This window comes from Thermobia domestica, chromosome 11 (genome assembly GCF_964235325.1).
Source record: "Thermobia domestica chromosome 11, izTheDome1.hap1.1, whole genome shotgun sequence".
Taxonomy (NCBI): Eukaryota; Metazoa; Arthropoda; class Insecta; order Zygentoma; family Lepismatidae; genus Thermobia; species Thermobia domestica.
The window spans coordinates 32,625,548-32,646,667 of record NC_137464.1 but is presented as its reverse complement, the minus strand read 5'-3'; the positions used below and the strand labels follow the sequence as shown (position 1 = coordinate 32,646,667).

The following is a 21,120-nucleotide window of genomic DNA, read 5'->3' as shown; positions in this document are numbered from 1 at the left end:
AGGAATTCCAGAGCATCCATTCTGCCGTTAACTCTTCAAGTATGTAATGTGAAATACTGTAAATGATATAGTTAGGACACAATACATGTGTACTTGTCCAAACAACCTTCAGATAGTGTTTAGATAAAGCTTTTATCTAAAATGAAGTAAGGGAATCATTGTACTTGAAATCAATCTGAGGAAAATACTGAAGTTTGCGTGGAAAAGAGACATGACGTACCTTCTCAAAAGTGATTTTTTTTTCAGCGGCATTTTGCCCACTACATCATGGCCTTCAGTCTTTTATACAACAGCTGAGAGATTGATACACTGTTCACACAGTTTTGTTATGCTTTGTGACAGACGCTGTGCAGGCTGTCTGTAAAATTAATAAGCATGTGCTCACAGACAAAATCATAAATAAAGAAAATATGTATATGAACTTGTTTTATTACTCTGCTTTTTAATCTCTTACACACTGTTTTATATATAAATATACTCAGTACTTTTCAGCTACATATGTTGTTTGACTAAAATTCCTAAATATTTTTGTGGTTTCGTTTTTGATCATGAAATCGGAAACACAAATGAGTTTTAGATCACTTTTTCCCCTTCTTTCCTTTTCCTTTTCCTTTTTTAGGTTTTTCAGGCTTTGGCTCTGGAGGCGTTGTGTCCGGATATAACTTGAGATAATATTCTTTCATACCTTTGCAGTCGACGAAATTCTTTCCTATAGCGAAAACTTTTGTTATTTCATCACATAAGGTCGGAGACATCTTTAGCTTTTTCTCCTTTATAAGGTTTAAGAAATCTGGCGTCTTCATTTCCGCATCCGGTAATTCCAATACGAAATGACTACAAAAGAGAGAGTTTTTTTAAAAAACAAAAAAATTGAAATGTTCACCTAGCTTTGAAACTACTAAGAATATAGGAGCAATAGACAACCCTTAATTGTAATCTTCTGTGTTATTCACTTACGCATTGTTTATACAACTTATTTCACGTAACTGGGCATCTGTTGTGTCTCCTTGGAAAATCGGCAATATTCCTCGTTGACCTCACGTGCTACGATCACTTCACCCATTGTATGAGTCAAGTTTTCCAAAAGTTAGCGAAGGTCACTAAGTCCGTACTTGGGCCTCAACTGTTGAACAGCAGGCCAGCCCTTGTGGCCCCGCGTAGCGTAATCGCTAACGCTCTTGCCTTCGATGCGAACGGTCCCAGGTTCGATTCCTGGTGGGGGCACTCGGTCGAAAAAGTGTGAAAACGCTTTTTCAGGCCAGCTACCATGAATGAGGTTTCCCTGGCTAATTTCCTACGTCATCCCTCAAACGTGACGGGCTAAATGACTGTAGATGCCAAAAGCCCAGAAATCTAATCCTAATCAGCACAGCCCAGGTGGTTTTCCAATTCACTCCACGAGTGCTCGATACTCAGGATTAAGCTGCAAGTGAACAAATCCACATATCACTACCTGGTAGTCACTGAACATAATACCTGACATTTGATTGTATCTCGGAAGTATCTGTTCAAGATTAAAGATAATGATACGAGGTAATAAGTGTTCAGTTAATTGGAATATATTCAGAATAGTGGTGGGTCAATTAAGTACTCGTTTCTTATTTCTGTTCTGTATTGTAAGCACGAAATTTATAATGTAACAATGTTTTAGCTGGAATTTATACAGGAGATAGATTAGGAGCTCACTGCGTTTTAATGAATACTTGTGTGTATTAAATTTTGGGGGATATAATAACAAGAATTTTATGAATGATTCCAAAATATTGATCAAAAGATTGTAATCTTGGCCAAGGAATTTTAGGAATGATAAAAAAAAAAGTGCATCAAAAGATTGCGATCTTGGCCAATAATTATTTTTGAACGGTCCCTAAATCAAGTTTTCGTATTTTTTAAGGAATAGCCACATCATATTGAGTTAAATGATAGTTTGAGTTTGGCTACACTGTATGTAGTTCTCCAGATTAAAAAGGCGTACAAGAAATGTTTTGATTGAAATATATTGGAGGTTTTGGATCAGGGACCACAAAATTTTTGAACGGCCCCTAAATCGAGTTTTCATATTTTTTAAGGAATAAGCACATCATATTCAGTTAAGTGATAGTTTGGGTTTGGCTACAGTACATGTAGTTCTCCAGATATAAGACCTACAAGAAACTTTTTGCCTGAAATATATTGATTCTTTTGACCCAAAAATGTATTGTGAGGATAAATTATTATTTATTTATGAGAACTGTGTTAGGCTCAAATGGTTGTTACATATCCTTACCTAGGATATAGCCTCAGATTTTAGACAGTACGACTATAATGGATAAAGTTTACTGGATTTAAGCCAGTAGAACTATTATCGGCCTATAACCCGCGACAATTAACAAGCTTTACTTATATATATGGTTGCTTGCTCGATTTAATAAAATCTACAGTAACACAGATTCTTACGCGGTATTGTAGGCATTTGTTATTCAGAATGTTACAGTAAGCATCTGACATCGTTGTGCCTTGAAAACTAAAGGTCTGACGCTATACCAGGAAAAGCAACCCTGTTTATATATTTAGTCTGAGCATAAATGCTGTTACAAAGGAAACTAGAAAACCAGTAATATACGTAGTGAAAGGTAACTTAACATGCATGAAGCATGTAAAGCATACAAGATCTGATAACAGTTTGCACCAATTATATTTCAAATTGTCCACCGTTAGCATGAACACCAGCTCGGAATATGGCGGGGCACTTATCTATTGTAGTACGCATCGTCTGCAGAGGAAATGTCGCCATTGCAGCCGGTAAAGAGCGTTTCAAAGTGTCTACTATGTAGTGGCTCTACTTGCAGGCAATATCCTCAAACACTGCCCACAGTTCGTAATGTAGGGGATAAAGGTCAGGCCTGCTAGGGCCTCATCAGTAGACAGGAAGTCACGGACATTGTGTTCCAGCCACTCGTGGGTTGATTTCGCCTTATGGAAAGGGGAGAATCTCTCACAAAAATGAAAACTTGTAATACTATCTTAGTTCAATCCCCACCACACAAAGATTGACGCGAGATGAGGGCCTCCCTGAATGTTCGGAACTTTGTCCCTGGTTTCCCAACATGATGAGTCATACACCTTATCATGGCGATTGACACTCAGCGATGGTGAATACTTACTCATCGGTGAAGAGAATCTGTCTGTGCCCACTGTTTGCATACCACTGAAGCAGATGTGTTCACATTTATGCTTCCTTTGTGCCTTCATACACAATGTCATATTGTGCCTCGTTGACCAATGGTAAGCACGATGAGCAAGGAGATATTCACGTGCCATCACTGCCTCTGTCTGTGCGGAGACTGTGGCAGATTATGTTACCATCTAAAAGTTTTTGTAATACAAGAGCGAGTAATGTAATGTACAAAAGAAAATTTAATGATGAAAATACAGTATACAATATTTTAATCATCTCAGGGAAGAAAATTGGAACGAACTTTACTTGTATAACCAGGTTAATGAAGCTTTCAGTTACTTCATTGACACCATAACATTCTATCTCGATCTAGCATTCCCTGTTGTGAAATGTGTAACTTTAAGAAAACAGTCAAAACCTTGGGTAACACAAGGGATCAGAATTGCAAGTAAAAAAAATTAGACTTCTTACTTAACAAGGCTAAAACACAAGGATATCTATCACCATGTATAGAGATATATTACAAAAGATATAAGAACAATATATAAAGGAGTTGTGAAGGCAGCAAAACAGTCACACAATGACACAATCATTAAAAAATTAGATAATAAGTCGAAGGCGTTGTGGAAACTAGTGCAAAGCGAATTAAGTGTAAACACTCGTAATGACGACGGTAATTAAAAATGGCAACATAATTCAAGATCCTCGTATAATACCTGACCTAGTTAATAATTATTACAGCAACTTATCCGAAACGTACAATAATGAGCCAGCATTGCCCACTTCAAAAATATTCTCAAAAATTAATAAAAGTAGTGAAGAAAATGAAAAGTAAATGGTCAGCTGGCGTAGATGGCATACCACCAAGTATTATAAAGAAAAGCATTAAATGTATTGCTGACCCCTTGTGTTTCCTCATAAATATGTCGTTCTTAAGTGGAGAATTCCCTAATATATTAAAAATTGCAAAAGTAAATCCAATATATACAGAAAGGCGACAAATCAGCGCTTGAAAATTATAGACCTATTTCACTTCTCTCAACTTTCTCAAAAATTTTAGAAACCACAATGAGTATCCGGCTAGCATCCTTTTTGCTTAAACATGATCTAATAACACACGAGCAACATGGCTTCCTAAAAGGGAAATCAACGGAAGCAGCAATTGTAGAAATTGTACATAAAAGTTTAGATAGTAAGGAGAAATGTATAGGTGTTTTCCTTGATCTTTCCAAAGCATTTGACTTAGTGTCACATAGAAATCTTCTTTCAAAGCTCCAAGATTATGGAATAAGAGGTATTGCGTCCAAATAGTTTAAATCGTATCTGGAAAATCGGCAGCAAGTAGTAGAAATTACATACAGTAACAGAGATACAAACCAAATTACATATCGAGGAAACAAGAAATATCATGTAGAGTGCCACAAGGGTCCGTATTAGAGCCGTTATTATTTTTAGTATACATTAACGGTCTACCATGTAATATTGCTCCAGCAGAACTATCCCTTTATGCATATGATGCTAATATTATAGTAAAAGGGAACACAAATGAGGATGTTGAAGGTAATGCAAATGAAATACTTTATAAACTATCTCAGTGGATTAAAGAAAATAAGCTTAAATTAAACACTGAAAAGACACAAGCAATCAATTTTCATCATATGCGCAACAAACATACGAAGCCTGTGAATATTTTAATTGAAAATAACGAAATAGACTATGTGAACTCAACTAAGTTTTTAGGAATTTGGATAGATAAAAATCTCTCCTGGGATGTACAAATAACTAAGCTTAGTAAAAAGAATCAAATTTATTTCGCAATTAAAGTACTTAAAAATGTTTTAAAAGATTCTACTTTAAAAACAATTTACTTTGGATTATTCCAGTCAAATTTAATATATGGCATTATATTTTGGGGAAATACACACAAAGCCAAGGTAAATTTTACAATACAGAAACGAATAAGAAGAATGATGGCAACCGCTAAACCAAAAGATCACTGCAAACCAATATTTAAAAAATTTCGTATACTTCCAGTACCTTGTTTGTACATTTTAAATCTACTGATATTTGTAAAGAGACACCTAGAGCGTGTCCTTACGCGGGTAGAAGAAAAACATGATCATGATACAAGAAACAAACAGAACTTTTCTATTGTAGAACATAGAACTGTATTATATGAAAAAGGGTGTAAATACGCGGGTATCATGCTTTACAATAAACTTCCCAAAGATATAAAGATTCAGAACTCTGTTACTAAATTTAAAGAAGAACTACAGAAATATTTATTACAACACTGCTTTTACTCGGTGGAGGAATACATGAATGCTAACTGAAAAAAAAAAAAAAAATGCATGATCTACAGTAACAGTTGTTTGCTTTTAGCTTTTGATATATGTTCAAGGATTTCTACATACACTGCAAGTAATAATTACTTAATCTATTTTTAATAATATCATGCAAAACGTAATGTATAATAAGGTGTAAGATGTAAGGCTTAATTATAACCTAATGTGTGTAATTTTCATTATTATTGTTCTTTTTTACTTTTGTGTTTATGTATAAATGACGTGTCTACTTCATATGCATTGCAATACAGTGCTAAATGTATGAAAAAAAAGACGAAATAAATACAATACAATACCTTCATATACATTGAAATACACTAATATATTTGTAATATTACATAGAAATACTTACCCAAAATTAACAGGTTTCTTTTGCTTTTCATTTTCGTATTTTGCTCTGTCCAGAACCAATTTCTTGGCATCTGGATCTTTGACAACAAAATTATCAAATACTCCTTCAAAAGTTATTGTTATGTTTGGTCGTTGATTCATAAGGTCTTTAACATACTGCAGAAACATTGAAAAATAACAAAAAGAAAAACAAATTATTATTAAAATGTCGTGTTATATTAGTCTTGAACGTAGAGAAAATTCGCTAAAGACTAGAAGAAAGATAATAATACGTCAAAAAATTTTGGAAAGTTGATATTCAACATTAAATAAACAAAACTGTTAAGGTACATTGAAAGAAACGACAATACATAACAGTAAGTGTCCCGTATTTTTTCAATGTATTTTGTTGAGAGCGACAATATTCACTGCAATTGAAACTCCTGAGAGTCATTTAGTATGTCCAAAAACAAATTGTAGCTATCTATACAGGACCGTAGTCAGGGCACTTCAGACAGGAGAAAGGGAGAGGGAACGCTAAGTTGACTTTACCTTACATTCATATATACCAACAAACATCTGAAAATTTCAGTGGAGGTTGAAGGTAGTTGCAGGGGGATTGAGCGACCATAATCAGAGAATAAATCTTGTAATTTCAGATATTTTGTGTTTCATTGTTGAGAAAGCTACATTATTGAAAGCATGTTATTGAAAAAAATGAAATCTTTCAGTTTTACGTCCCACGATTATGCCGGTAAGGCTAAATGAGACGGTGATGATGAGAAACGAATGAAATGGTGGAATGAAGAAAGTGGGAGGAAACGGGAGAACCCCGAGAAAACCCACAAACACGCTGCTTGTCCACCACAAAAGTCCACACGGCGCGAGCAGGGATCGAACCATGGACCCCAAGCACTGGAGGTGAATGCTGTATCACTGAGCCACCGCGCCCCCAGCATGTTATTGAAGAGTTAAGAGCAGTGTACAATAAATGAAGCAAAACAAAACAAACAGTGCATCATGTTACTGACATTTAGAAAGCTCTCCTAGATGGTAGTATAATAAATAGCTGTATCCCGCCTTTTCTGAATTTGGTTGTTAATGTTATACCGTGTACTGTTCACTTCGGTCACTGTAGATTTTTTTTTTGGTGAAAGTTTCACGTTAGTGTCATAAATTACCTGTGTCACATAGTATCCTCCCTGTTGGTAGGAGATGTGACTGACATTTAGAAATGTCATTCCTAGACGGGAATATAATAAATAGCTGTCAGTCTTAGCCCATGTACTGTTTACTTCAGTTACCATAGATTTTTGTCAGACTTTCTAATTTGTTTCTTTTGCCAGATATATATTTAATCTTAACAGGTGGGCAGTGGTGCTATTCAGCCGGTTCCCACGAACCGGTTGTTAAAATATTTCGAGTTCGCAGAACGGTTTGTTATACCGAGACAAACCTACGCACACACACACACACACACACACACACATCACCAAGTCAGGCGTGAAAGAAAGAAGCCAAACAAAGTATGTGTTTCAACCTGACACAACCCATTTTCAGAATTTGAAAATTAAACCATGCAGATCGTTTGTTCACGATTGTTCTCATAAAATTTTCGTTTGTTCAGGATTTATAAACAATTTACATCAAAAACAAAATGGGCAGTAGCAACCTTACGTAGCAGAACCCATTTTCGGCAATCGAAAATAAACCACGCAGATAAGATTTATATATCTTTTGTATTTCTATTAGCATAGTAAGTCTGTGCATTTAAAATTTCAGCTGAAGGGAAAGCTTGTAGAATTCAAAATTTCCCCAGCCAAAAACAATTGACCTATTTGAAGAACATTACTTTGCTCTATACATACGAGAAGATAAATGGAGGGCGGGAGGAACGGTGAATTTTATTTTAAGTGTCTTTGTTTTTAGAAAGTTTTACAGCTAGGGTTAAACGTACGATCTCTCAGAAGAAGGTAGACCTTTATTCCTTAATTTCAAATGCTCAGATATCCAGAATGAGAACTGGGATCACATGAGTGAAGTAGTGAGGATTATTTATATTTGAAATTCATACATAGTACCATTATTAACAATTGTCGATCCATTGCTGGATGACGGCCTTTTAAATACTTTGTGACAACCATCTATCGTAGATAATTCGCTTCCAAGATATTCAAAATGCAACATAATTTCGTCTCACCATTTGTATGCTGTGTAGGTCGCTACATGTCACAAGAGAATTATATCTATCTATCTATGATACCTATTCGTCTACTATATCTCTCATATATATATATATATATATATATATATATATATATATATATATATATATATATATATACACAGAGAGAGAAAGAGAGAGAACCGGTTGTTAAAAAGTTACAATAGCATCACTGCAGGTGGGTACAAAAGGACCCCCCCCCCTTCCTTGCCAGTCTGCGTTACAAAAAATACCTAGGTAGTACGAGAATTAATTAGGAGCCGAAACTGTTTACATTTGACATTTTTCTTTCTTTCTTGCGTAGTTCGTTTATTTGTTTGTCCACTAACCAAATATTAATGTTCAAATCTAAATTTGATTACGATCCTTGTCCTAGTCATAAACAACAAAGCACACGATGTTCAGTATCGTCACTCTTAATTTTGAAATAATTAAATCAAAGACTACAATTAAATCGTTATAATCTATTATTGCAGAAGTACACAAATTTTAAGTGCTCAAATCCAAATATGGTCATGCACCTTATCCTAGTTTTTAAAGAATTAAATTGAAGCAATACAGTTTTTAAAGTGCACTCAAATTATCATAATAGCTTTAAATCGGCAAGTTGTGTGCACGCTAGCGTCATCTATTGGCGTCAGACAGATAGTTAGCGACATCTATTAGTGTGAAACACGGAATGAAGGGCCGAGAAGTTTCCGTGTTTTAATTAGGATTATGGTAACATTGCAAAATTAGTATTTCTATGAAATAGGAGTAACTAGAGCCTCGTACTCTTCAGCAATTCCACTAGACAATGCGTTTTAGCTCTGCTCTGTCCTGCTGTGTTTGTTCTTTGTTCTCCTTAGATAATGTTTTATTGTTTTTCTCCCATTTTGACCACCCTGACCAAGGTTTCAGGCAAGAGTCGAAAGCTAGATAGTGCAAGAAGTTTAAAAAAATTAAAATCAAACATTAACTGATATGACTGTATTTGTTTGGTTGTTTTTGCTCTACTTTGGTGTACTGAAGTAAACCAGAGCACAGTTCAAAGTTTGTATATTTTTTTTGCACCGTGTATTTACTTTTAAGTTATTCGTAGCAGATAATTTCAACATCGTATCCAGAAAAAAGTTTCTCACATCATGTAAGGACATGATTAAAATTAGTTTGATAAGTATTTGAAACGTGTCTTACTCTTACCAGTTACTTACCAGCAACTACCATAACGGGGATAAAAGGGAAAAACGGAGAAAAACATCATTTTGTAGTATTACTTTCTGTTCGAAACTTCTGGTTTTATTTTCAAATAGCTATGATCTTTTGAATATTGGAGATAATGTTGTTTCCAATTTTAACACTTCTTTGATGATATTCGTGATGATTTTCCTTTCTACATAAACAAAAAGTACTTACTTACATTAGATTATGAATACAGAAGTCTTTGTACAAATTGGAAAAATGCTCCGTTGAAACACTTTCCTCGGTTTTTGTAGACCAATTAAAGACGAGGAACTGGCTCTAGTTTCTATTTATTTATTTATTTATTTTTAAAGCAGAACAGGCCAACAAGCCGCACGCGAGATCGCGAGTATGGCAGAGGTTGAATCATAATTTCTCTGCATAGTCATTTAATGAAAGGCCACGGTTTCATTCGTTTCGATTTCACTATATATGCGAACAAAATATGTACGCTGAAGAATTTACAAGAAAAGTATCAGCATGAGATCTAGGCACTTCTTTTCAGATTCTGATTGCTACTTTTAAGAATACGGAGTCTAATCTTCAAGTGTGATTAAGTACGGTACCTAAGGAGACCACTTTCAGCATATGTTATCGTCTCATTACTCATATATACGAATAGGATGTATCAAATGTTTCGTTTCATTTCTACCTGTCTTCCTAATTAAACTCTCACTTTTCTGGTTACCTTCTAGTGGGACGTCAATGAATAGAGTAAGGCAAGTAGAAGAACCCAAGAACATATACAGACATGGCTTTTTTCCCACCACAAGTATGCAGGATCTAGAATTAAATCAGAGGTGGACGGTATCATTGCAACCTTACTAATATTCACAAACCGGCAACCAAAGAAAACCCGTTATTAGGATAACGCAAGTGGGCCTTATAAGATTGTAATTTTATTAGGAAAACGCTAATGGGCCTTATAGGATTGTAACGATATTAGGAAAACTGTAGTGGGCCTTATAAGATTAGGGCCCGGATTTTTATGTGCTAAAAACTGTAAAATATTTATTTTTATGTGCTAAAAATGAAAAACTATTTACTAAAAATTAAAAATATTTAAGAAAAAATAACAAGGAAAAGTATGAGAAAAAACCCAACGTAAGAAAAATAAATGCTGGTGCTCACCAATAACTCCTATTCATCAAATCTCGAAATTCCATGGGCATTACAGTGAATAACTAACGTCTTTTCCAAATTGTCCATCGTAAAGCCAACGAATGGAGTATTGTCGCGGAATTATGCCTTATACTGAGAAAAGGAACGTTCTACATCACACGATATTAACCTCGCATATTTGAAAGGGGTCACATCACGAATATTCACACCATCAACTTCACTTGTGTTTTGGCCTTCTAATACAGATATTTTACATACAATTTTATACCTAATGTTTTTCTTTTACAAATGCTTAATTTTTTTCTTAGAACTTCAGCTTTCGAAGCAAAAAGAATATTCAGCTTTCTTTCAATGCACTGTATTTCCTGTACTTCTTTAACCAAAGTATTCAATAAATATCTCGTAGTTTCTAGTTTCTTTATAGAGTGAGTCAAGAAACCGAAATTGGCAGATATGAAACCCAAGTCACTGTCCTTACTAAATTTTGAACAATTTCAATGAACGAAGCATCGTCTGGATTTAGTTTAGTTATTACAAATACAGATTCTTCAAAAATTCTCTACATAATACCGTACTGCATTATGCCAGGTACCCCACCGCATGATTGCGGGTGTTGGAGGAAGTGAAAAATCGGGATTTGTTTTTTTGAAAAGTTCAATTTTAGTTGGCAATTTTACAAAAAAAAGTTTTTCCCATTTGAAACTAATTTGTTCACTTTATTACAAAGCGCTCCTTCAGAAACTTTTTTTTTGGCACAAGTTATCCCAGCGTTCTCTAACAGCACAATTACATAGCAGGCATATGCCCATCATGTTCCTTCACGTACATGGGAATGTATCCAGTATGTTTCTTATGTGCCTCTGAGAGAGAAATCACATGAATAGCAAGTGATAGTCACAGTCTATGTCCGCCCCTAGACACATGCCTGACTGTACCTGTGGAACTTGCCTACTATGTTCTAGGTATGTTCCCCATGCCGTAAGCATCAATGAACCACAAAATTGTTCCCCCAAAGTATGTTAAATCGCCTATATGCGTAATGTGTTTACATTAAGGTGAGTCTAAAAAATACTTTTTAAAAAGTAAAAAAAAGAATGTATCCCAGGGTAGGCGCGAACCACTAATCTTTGGATTACTAGCCGCGTGCTCTTCCGACTTGGTCACGAAGGCGATGAAAAGAACGTCGCTTGTAAAGATATAAATTTTTTAGGTCTTTTGAATTTGGCCAATCAAAGTGTTCCTTTAATCGCGTATATTCGACGATAACTGTTTGGGATCAGATAAAATCTGCTCGCCATATAATTTTATAACAAAATGACGAGTATCTATTTGCTTTTTTCCATATTCACTTTCACTCGATCGGCGACAGTTGGCATCTAATAAAGTTGATGAGTTTGTTGCTTCTAGTACACAATCGCTTAGAAAAAGAAGCAACAAATGCATCAAATGTGGGAGATGAATTTAGAACACTTAAATGACGCATGCCTAGCACATCTTGTGCTGTTAGGGTATCTGAAACAGTATGTACCTAAAGAACGTACCTAGAACATGACAGATGTATATGTTCCAATGGCGACATAAAGAAAAATGACTGTTAGAGTGCGAAACTGAGCCATGTATATAAATGCTATATTTGTGGTACATAGTTGCAAATATCAATTAGGTGTAACAAGCATCTAAAACTGTAGGTATCTGAAGTACATTCTTAGCACATGAATATGTGCCAAGTGTCAGGTACGTAAAAAGTAGTTGGGACATCTGAATGGCACATGCCTAGCACATCTTGTGATGTTAGGGTTGATAAGCATAGTTTATGACGACACTGTTTCTGCAGGTGGCAATTGCTTATAAATACGATGGATAGATTTATGGAGCCTACTTTTTCCCGGTGTTGATTTCTTTCGAGTGAAAGTAAAAAAAAAAAAAATCGTGAAATTTAGGATAAAATAACGGAAAATTGTTAAAAATATGTATTTATTACCAAAATGTCCAAAATATTTATTTACATAACTGTTTTCCAAAAAATATGTATTTTTATGTGAAATAACATTTGTAATTTACACTTGTTTTGGGCTTTTACGTGTTTGGAAAAAAATGTTTTTACATATAAATCCGGGCCTTAGTTATCAGAATAGCGGTGATGGGCCTTATAAGATTGAAATGTTAGTTAGTCAGTACGTTACTCCACACGATAACTTAAGCGAAAGTGATTCCACTTTTTTTTCAATAGATGGAGCGATTGTCTCAGCCGAGTGCGTTAATGGAGTTAATCCGTTAGAATCTTAACGAGTGATGATGACTTTAACGTCTATTAATATCCCAAACATGAAAATAAGTGCGTGATCCTCTTTACTCTCTGTACCAGAATTTATTTTTAGTATTATTAGCCCATCACCAAACATATCTCAATTTAACTCATTTCAAGTCCTATCACGTGAAAGGTACAATCACCACACTCTATCCATTAATCTTATCGAATCCCTGCCATCAAATATCCTAGTTTTCATAAACACACTTCATTATAGACCAATATTCTATTGATTCGCTTCTACAGCACCCTTAAATAATTTCTAGATGTACGCTCTGGACCTGAAAGCAACATTCGTAATCTAACGTACTCAGTTTTGCTCAAAAACTTCATATTTAAAAATAACCCGTATTTACAAACCAAGGACTTGTCGTATGCTTGGCTTGTCCATCATACTCCAGTCTATATTCATGGAACACCTGAAACTACATAAACATTCTCTGCTCATTACCACTCAATCTTTCCTCTCGTGTGTAGATGATATGCTCAAATAAGTCACAGCGTATCAGTACCAGAACTAGTCCTACAATTCGTAAACAATAAATCAAATTTACTTGGATCTTCTCTAACCATACAGTCACCTTCCTTGATGTGGACGTATGACTTCGAAAACAAATATCTCGAGATGTATGTACACTCATGTCCAAAATGATTGTCGCATATCTATAACTGTCTTCTTGTAAGAATATGGTTTGATGATTATGCAGGGTACTTTTAATACTGATACTATGTGTATAATCGGGAAATGGTAAATTTCATAGGAAAAGAATTATAAATATGAAAATTTGAATGAGTAAAGCAAAATGTTGCTAAATGGACAACAAAGTTTTATTTTCGTTTTATTGTTCTTATTTACTGGTCTTTTGACATGAAATTTGCCATATACATGTCTTTGTCGATTATACACATACTAACATTGTAAGAAATTCGGGCGAATTCGTTATCAAATTATATTCCTACAACAACATATTTTTAGACATGCGACAATAAGTTTGGTCATGAGTGTACATATCAAACCTCTTAACGCTCTCCAATACCTCTCACTTTCATCATGTCAAACGTTTCTTACCCTGTGCGTCGTCCATTCAAGAAACCCATAGCTGTTTCATCACATTATCGTCCCAGAACAGTTCAAGTTTCTCTTGTTCGTTATTCTTACCAATCAATCTGTACCAATAGGGTTATCTTCCTCAACTAAACTCTCTCTACTTTCAACCTGGCAACATTATCATATTATTGTTTCTTCCCACTTCTTTCCCTCCGTTTCCGATAAAGTGTTTAGCAAACGTATTTACAGTGGTGAATGCATAGAAGATGTATGTATCTAAAATACATATAACAAACTAGTATACAGAACTATAAAATGTAGTTTTACCTGCGCAAACGGCTTCTCAACTATGATATGTGCAAGATCAAGTAGCTGTACAGAAGATTTTACCATGGACTTCACAAATTTCATCAGAGCTTTCGATAGAATAGGATTGTCACCGAGGTATATTTCTCTTAATGCTGTGTTTGATTCCAAACCTTTTCCCATTGCTGTTACAGTTTTGTCGTCTAATCTGTTTAAATCATGAAAATGAATTTATCAGTACAAAATTCGTGTATATATTATAAGTTATCATCGCTAATGTAATATAATGATGTTCGTCGTTAATGTTCAGGTAAGAAATTATATATATATATATATATATATATATATATATATATATATATATATATATATATATATATATATATATATATATATATATATATATATCTTATACGAGAGAGAGGGGGGAGGAGAGAGAGAGACTCCTATACGAGGGTCATCCAGAAAGTAAAGAATGTTTTGGTACGGTTAAATAAAAACAAATTTACAAAGCCACACAGGATCTTACTCTATATTTCTATGTAATCGCCATAGTTGTCAAGACAGTTGTTCTAACGTGGGACCACATTTTCAATGTCGATTTTATCCTCATCCACTGCCAAAGATTTGAGCTAGGCTGTCACTGCTTGCTTGAGTGCCGCATCGTTTGCGAACTGTTTTCCAACCAAAAATTTGTGGAAAAGATTCGTGTAACGTGCTCAAAGTGAAACGTCGTTTGTTTTCTGATTTTTTTCTTCGACTTTTTCCTTCAGTTGTTCCGTAACACGTGATGGCTCCCACTCCAATCTTCATCACGCACGCTGGTCCAATGCACTATTTCCACACTGATGACTCGTTCGTTGCACTATCACCATAAACATTCTTTATTTGCCTATAAATTTCAATAGGCTTAACTTTTTGCGCGTTCAGAAAACAAATAACACTCCGTACTTCATTTTTGGCAGGATTTTCGATATTCGCGCCGCCATTTTGAATCGCTGCAAAAACAAGTAGCGTGACCGTACAGCATTGAGAATGAGCTTACACTGAGATGAAGGAAGGAGCTAATTGCCGCTCAAGTGATCACAGTGGTGGAGGGCGGCTTTAGGATTTTGAGTAGGCCCGCTCCTTAGCTTATGGATACATATACACTTTTGATTAATTAATGACAGTAGAAAATTACTTTTACAGTGGTGATTGATGCTATTTGTTAAATAAATATCTACTATTAATATAAATAGGGAAAATATATTTACTCTTTATTGTATCTTTTAGAGTTTATCTATTTTTCTAAATTTTTGGATAGACTCGTGCCTACCCGGCCTACCCACTAAAACCACCACTGGGGGGTCGGCGTCACGCGCGATGCGCAATCGTCCTTTACTTCCCTGGACGGCCCTCGTATATTCATCCAACTTGGATAAACTCCATATATATATACTGGTGTGCAAAACTTAAAGACAAGATAGATAAAGTAACAGAAAATATTGCATACTCAGTAGAAATGAATGAATGTCCGGTAGCATATTGCCGAAGGTCTCCTATATGTACGCACAAAGCAAGGCGTAACATAAGTCTGCTTCTCCAACCAGGGCCGTGCCGTGGAAAATCAGCGCCCGGGGCGAGAGTATAGGACGGCGCCCACATACATGTATTCCAAGCAATTTTTTCCTATCTTTTTTCCTTTTTTCTCCCGAATTTTTCGCCCCCCTTACTTCGGCGCCCGGGGCCGTCGCCCCGCTCGTCCCTCCCCCTACGGCACGGCCCTGTCCCCAACACAAAGTAGTTGAATGAAAGTGATGAGACAGTATGTGTCAGTCAAAGGGTTGTTAAGGTGCATTGTGGTGGTTAATGTTACTCGCAATAACATCGCCCGAAGACAACATGGGGAAAAATCATTGGGAAACTGAAAGAAGGATGAAGAGTTACAGTTGTATCTTAGGAGTTTGGTATTCCGTGTATTGTTTCACGTGTATGGGAAGCATTCCAAACCACAGGCAACGCTGTGCCAAGGAGAGGTGTAGGACCGTGGTCAACTACAGCAGCAGACAACCGCTACATCGTGAAATAGCTCAGAAGGAGCCATCGTCAAACAGCGGAAGATATTGTGAAGTCATTTAATAGGACTACAAGGCGCCCAATCTCATGCTTTCCAGTGGCACGTCGACTGCATTAATTATAAATAATGTAAGATTTATTTTAGAGAAAGGTTGAAGAGTGTTCGACCACAAAACAGTTTTAGTTTAAATAATGGCTGTTTTTAGGGATTTACTATATATATATATATATATATATATATATATATATATATATATATATATATATATATATATATATATATATATATATATATATATATATCAAAAATAATAATAATAATAATAATACACTGAACACGCTCGATTATAAAAATTGTTCGCATGTAATCCATGAGATAAACGTGATAAAACGCCTTTTTTTAAAAAAAGGACAAAATGTTGAAAATTATAAAGTACGATTCTCCCCTTATACCGTAAATCTTAAGTTGTAAATCAAAATAAAATTATTTACTCTGGCAATAGGAAAGAATTCTCCTATCTTATGCATAGTCTACATTATTTTTCCTTGTCATAAATGCTGCAGATTTATTCTTGTAAATTTGAAATCCTTAAATGTGTTTTTTGGAGGCCATAAATTCCCATTGGAAGGTTGTAATTATGCTACTGATTCACGCATTTTATGTAAAACGTCGAAAAAGTGTAAAAAGCCTCTTCAAGCCAGCCATTCTGAATTAGGTTTTCCTGGGTTACCTCATTTCATATCAGCAAATGCCGAGGTAGTACCGGTACTTAACTTATAGATGCCAGGTCGCTTCCTTCCTTTTCCCGGGGGACGTGGGTGTTCGCCGAGGGACGTCATCCCTCAAACGTGACGGGCTAAATGGCCATAGATGCCGAAAGCCCAGAAATCTAAATCCTAAATCGATGGTCCATAATATCTCTTCAACTACCCAGGCACGTAGGCAAGGGGGGGGGTCCGGATCCCCCTTCGAGACCAGATAAGAAAAAAAATTAAGGAAGGATGAAACAAAATGAAATAAGAAAAAGAAGGATCAGCGTTAAAAATAAAAAGCTACAGGAAGCATTTGGTTACTCTTTCTTATGAAGAGATTTGCAATACATGGTGGCGAGGTGAGCGAGATATCCTGGAAAAGTCAGGGAATTTGAAATTTCTAGAAAAGTTACGGAATTCTCAGAATTTCTGCTACTAGTGAGGGAGATTTCAAGCTTCTGAAAGGATAGCACTTTTGTGCAATAACGTGGACATTTTTTATCATAATTTTTCGTCATCACATCCTTGCGATATCAAACATGTTATTTCAAAAAGGATTTCTACTGCTCCTTTAACCTGTCATTTGGAACAGACAGTAGTTGACGGAATAATAAAAACAAAAATATATGTGGTAAAAAAGTTCTGTTAACATTTGATTCAACAGAAAAAGGAACGTAGATATTGCAAAATATTTTACAAGTCATTATTGAGTATGCACTTTTTATAATAGTGAATATGTACTTTTCATAATAGTTGAGGTCATAGTAAAAGAAAAATTGTTATATTTGAATGATCAGAGGAAGGACGTAAATATTGTAAAATCTTTTTCAATACGTTTTTTATTATTTTACTCGAGATTTCTTCGTAGTTAGTTATTAAAATACTTACCAACATATCCTTACTTTATTGTCCTAACAAACCAATATATGTTGATAGTAAAGTAGTTTAGATTGATCGATCTCCTGGGCCTTCAGAATTTGTAACCCCCCTCCCAAAAAAAATCCTGGCTAAAGAAACCAATATATGTTCCAGTAAAATAGTTTAGAATGATCGAGCCCCTTGTGTGATGACAACAATATTTAATGTCATGGATCCCCCCCCCCTTCACGAAATCCTGGCTACGTGCCTGAACTACCGACAATAAACTATTGTGCTGCCAAAATAACTTGAGCCGTGGCAAAAATGCGAACTAAAGCTCACACCCTCACACACCCTCGCGTTGAGCCAATAAGTGTTCAGCTGTTGCTAAGCGAGAGAAAGCGAGTGGAATTCCTCCAGACGATAGCAGCGCTTGCTTTTTTTCTTTTGCATTGCTAGCTGAGGCTAGGTATCTTTGAGAGGGTTACGCCCTCTTTTAGGGAAGAGATGTGAAGGGATTGAGGGTTGTGAGATCTCTGGTTGGTCTAAGTGCTTTATTGAATTTCTTTCATGGCTGTAATGGACTTAAGGAACTTTGCGTTCCTTAACATTAGGTGGAGAAATAGACAAATACATATAGACAACAATAAACATACATATATAGCTGTTATGAAAGATGAATTTGAACAAAGATTAACAGTACAATAAATGAGAAACACTAATTAGAAAGGCACTAATAAGGTCACGGAGAAAGGCACTAATTAGATAACATATACAATAAACATAATCAAGAGAATAGAAACTAGGTGATAATAACGGAGTAGTAGAGTAATATAATTAATGAGGATGAAGTATGAGATGGGGTGCAATCACAGGATAACACATAGGAACATATTAGTGGACGAATGCAGTTATCTTCTTGCCTAGGGGGACTCTAGGCTATGATGAGAGACATGATGAACCCAAGTTAGTATGAGAAAATTACTGTGCATGAAATGATGGAAAGATGAGAGGTAAATGAACATGAGTGACGTAATCGTTCAGAAGCAAGAGTGAGGGATCATCAGGAGGAAGCGTGTAATTGTATAATGTAAATAGAAGAGATAACGACGTGTGAAGATACCGAGTGGGTGTGGGATGTAGGGCTATGTAGTGCATTGTGTCGAAAAGTAGTGGATGTTGTGTTTGAAATCGGCGTCGTATGTAGGAGAGTCGAAGGGATTCAAGATGGTACTGCAAAGTAGGAAAAGTAATGCGTTGATACAAGTCTTGTGTGGGGCTAGGTAATTTTATGCGAAAAGCAATGCGGAGGGTATGACGTTCGAGAATAAGAAGTTTGTTGTAGAATGTGTCTGATGCTGCAATCCAAGCTGTGAAACCATAGGTGAGACTAGGACGGAGAAAGACTTTATAGGTGTTTAAGACTGTGTGTGGTTTGAGATCCCATGTCGTTCCTACGAGACGTTTAAGTAAGTTGAGACGATTATGCGCTTTGGTCACAACTGTTTTAAGATGTTGCATCCAGGTAAGGTGTGTGTCGAATGTGATGCCGAGGTAGGTGACTGCCTTAGTAGCCCGTAGGGGATCCTGGTCCACGTGAAGAGATAGGTATCGGCGATTGCGGCGAACCTTAGTTGTTTTCTTTGGTGGTAGAAAGATGATAGCCTGTGTTTTTGTAGCGTTGATGGTGAGTTTCCACTCCGGCACCAAAAGCTGAAATCTGTGATGGCAGTTTGTAGGATATTATTTATGTGCTGGATGGATGTTCCTAGAGCGAGAAAGGCAGTATCATCTGCGTACTGGAAAGAATAGACTTGTTCTGGGAGACGTGGCATGTCAGCAACAAACAGAATGTACAACAGCGGGGAGAGGGCCGAACCCTGTGGAACTCCAGATAGTAAGAATATGGGATGAGATAGATGTTCGTTGATGGCAAAGTAAGTAAGACGATCTGAGAGAAAGTTAAAGATAAGCCGGATGTATGTTGTAGGAAGCTGGAGCCTGATTAGTTTATGAATAAGTCCGAGATGCCACACTTTATCGAACACTTTCTCGAGATCGAATAGTACGAGACATGATGGTTTCACTCTGTTATAGTGTGTGGTAATAAGGCTTGTGAGTCGTAAGAGTTGATCGTTTATAGAGAAAGAAGGACGGAAACCTGCTTGAGTGAGAGGAATGATATTTCTTGTGTTGAGATAGATATGAAGGCGTTTCACGAGAATGCGTTCAAGGATTTTACTGAATGTGCTTGTGAGTTGGATCGGCTTATAAGAAGAGATCTCATGAGGAGGCTTATGTGGTTTTAGAAACATAAGTGTTTTAGAAGTTTTCCAAGACATAGGAAAGTAGCCTGTACGGAGTATAAAGGTGAAGAGATTGGCGATGAGGATGAGTAGTGTAGGGGGACACTCCCTGATCTGACGATAGGTGATATTATCGAAGCCTGGCGCTGTGTTCCGTTTACATTTGATGGTATCTGTGACCTCCTGAACAGTGATGGGTGCAGTAACATGTTGATCGACATTGAGTTCATGCATGGTATTGGGTTGCAAGAATGGAGAAGTGTTAGCTTTGTCTGCAACATGGGGTGTAATTCCAGGAGGTGATGGTGTGAAAATGTTCTGCAGATGATCTGCAAAGGCATTTCTTTCTCCGTATCTGTGTGAGCTGCGGAGTTGCCGATCAAAATAGAGTAGGGAGTTTTTGTGAACTTGCCGCACAAACCGTTGAACTTTTTCCAAAATTTGGTAGGATGACTGGTGGTAGACAGATTATTACAGGTTTTCACCCAACACCGAAGTTTATAGGCCCTGATGTAGTTGTGAACAGTTCTCTGCAATTGTTGATGATGGTGTAAGGCATCAGGATTTCGTGTGCGAATGTAATCTCGATAAAGTTGGCGAGAACGTGTGATCATAGGCAGGTAATGTGGTGGCAGTTCAGGTTGATATGGGATATTTTTGGTGGTAGGAATGTAAAGAGTGCTAGCTTCCTGTATAGTAGAAGTGAGTGTATCGACAGTGCTGTAGAGGTCGTCTTCTGAAGTGGGCGATTAAAGATGTTGAGTGCGTTTAGTAAAATAAGAGCGATAGTAGATCCAGTTAGCTTTATCAAAGCGAAAACAGATGCGTGAAGGCAATTGAGGACGAGAGGAAGCAGAAGAGTGAAGATTTATTGTGAGTTTAACAGGAGCATGGTCACTTCCCAGGGTATAAAGTACGGAAATAGTGCTATGAGTTATTAGATTGCTAGACGTAATAACGATGTCTGGTGTTGTGTCAGAGATTGGCCGAGTGGGTTTTGGTAAGTGATGAATGGTTCCAGTGGTGTGTGTGGTGATAAAAGCTGCGAAATTGGTACGATCGTGATCTGAGCGACTGTGCATAT

General features: G+C 36.3%; 1 protein-coding gene across 1 annotated transcript in view; it reads right to left on the bottom strand.

The window, feature by feature from the left end:
- Positions 1–422: 422 nt before the first annotated feature.
- Positions 423–21,120, bottom strand: part of LOC145663544 (uncharacterized) — a 77,189-nt gene continuing 56,491 nt past the window's right edge. The window contains exons 7-9 of the mRNA XM_081729655.1: positions 14,083–14,269; positions 5,855–6,009; positions 423–834 (exon numbers count right to left, since the gene is read on the bottom strand). Coding sequence (XP_081585781.1) covers positions 579–834; positions 5,855–6,009; positions 14,083–14,269 — 598 coding nt within the window. The 3' untranslated portion in view covers positions 423–578. The remainder of the gene's footprint in view (positions 835–5,854; positions 6,010–14,082; positions 14,270–21,120) is intronic.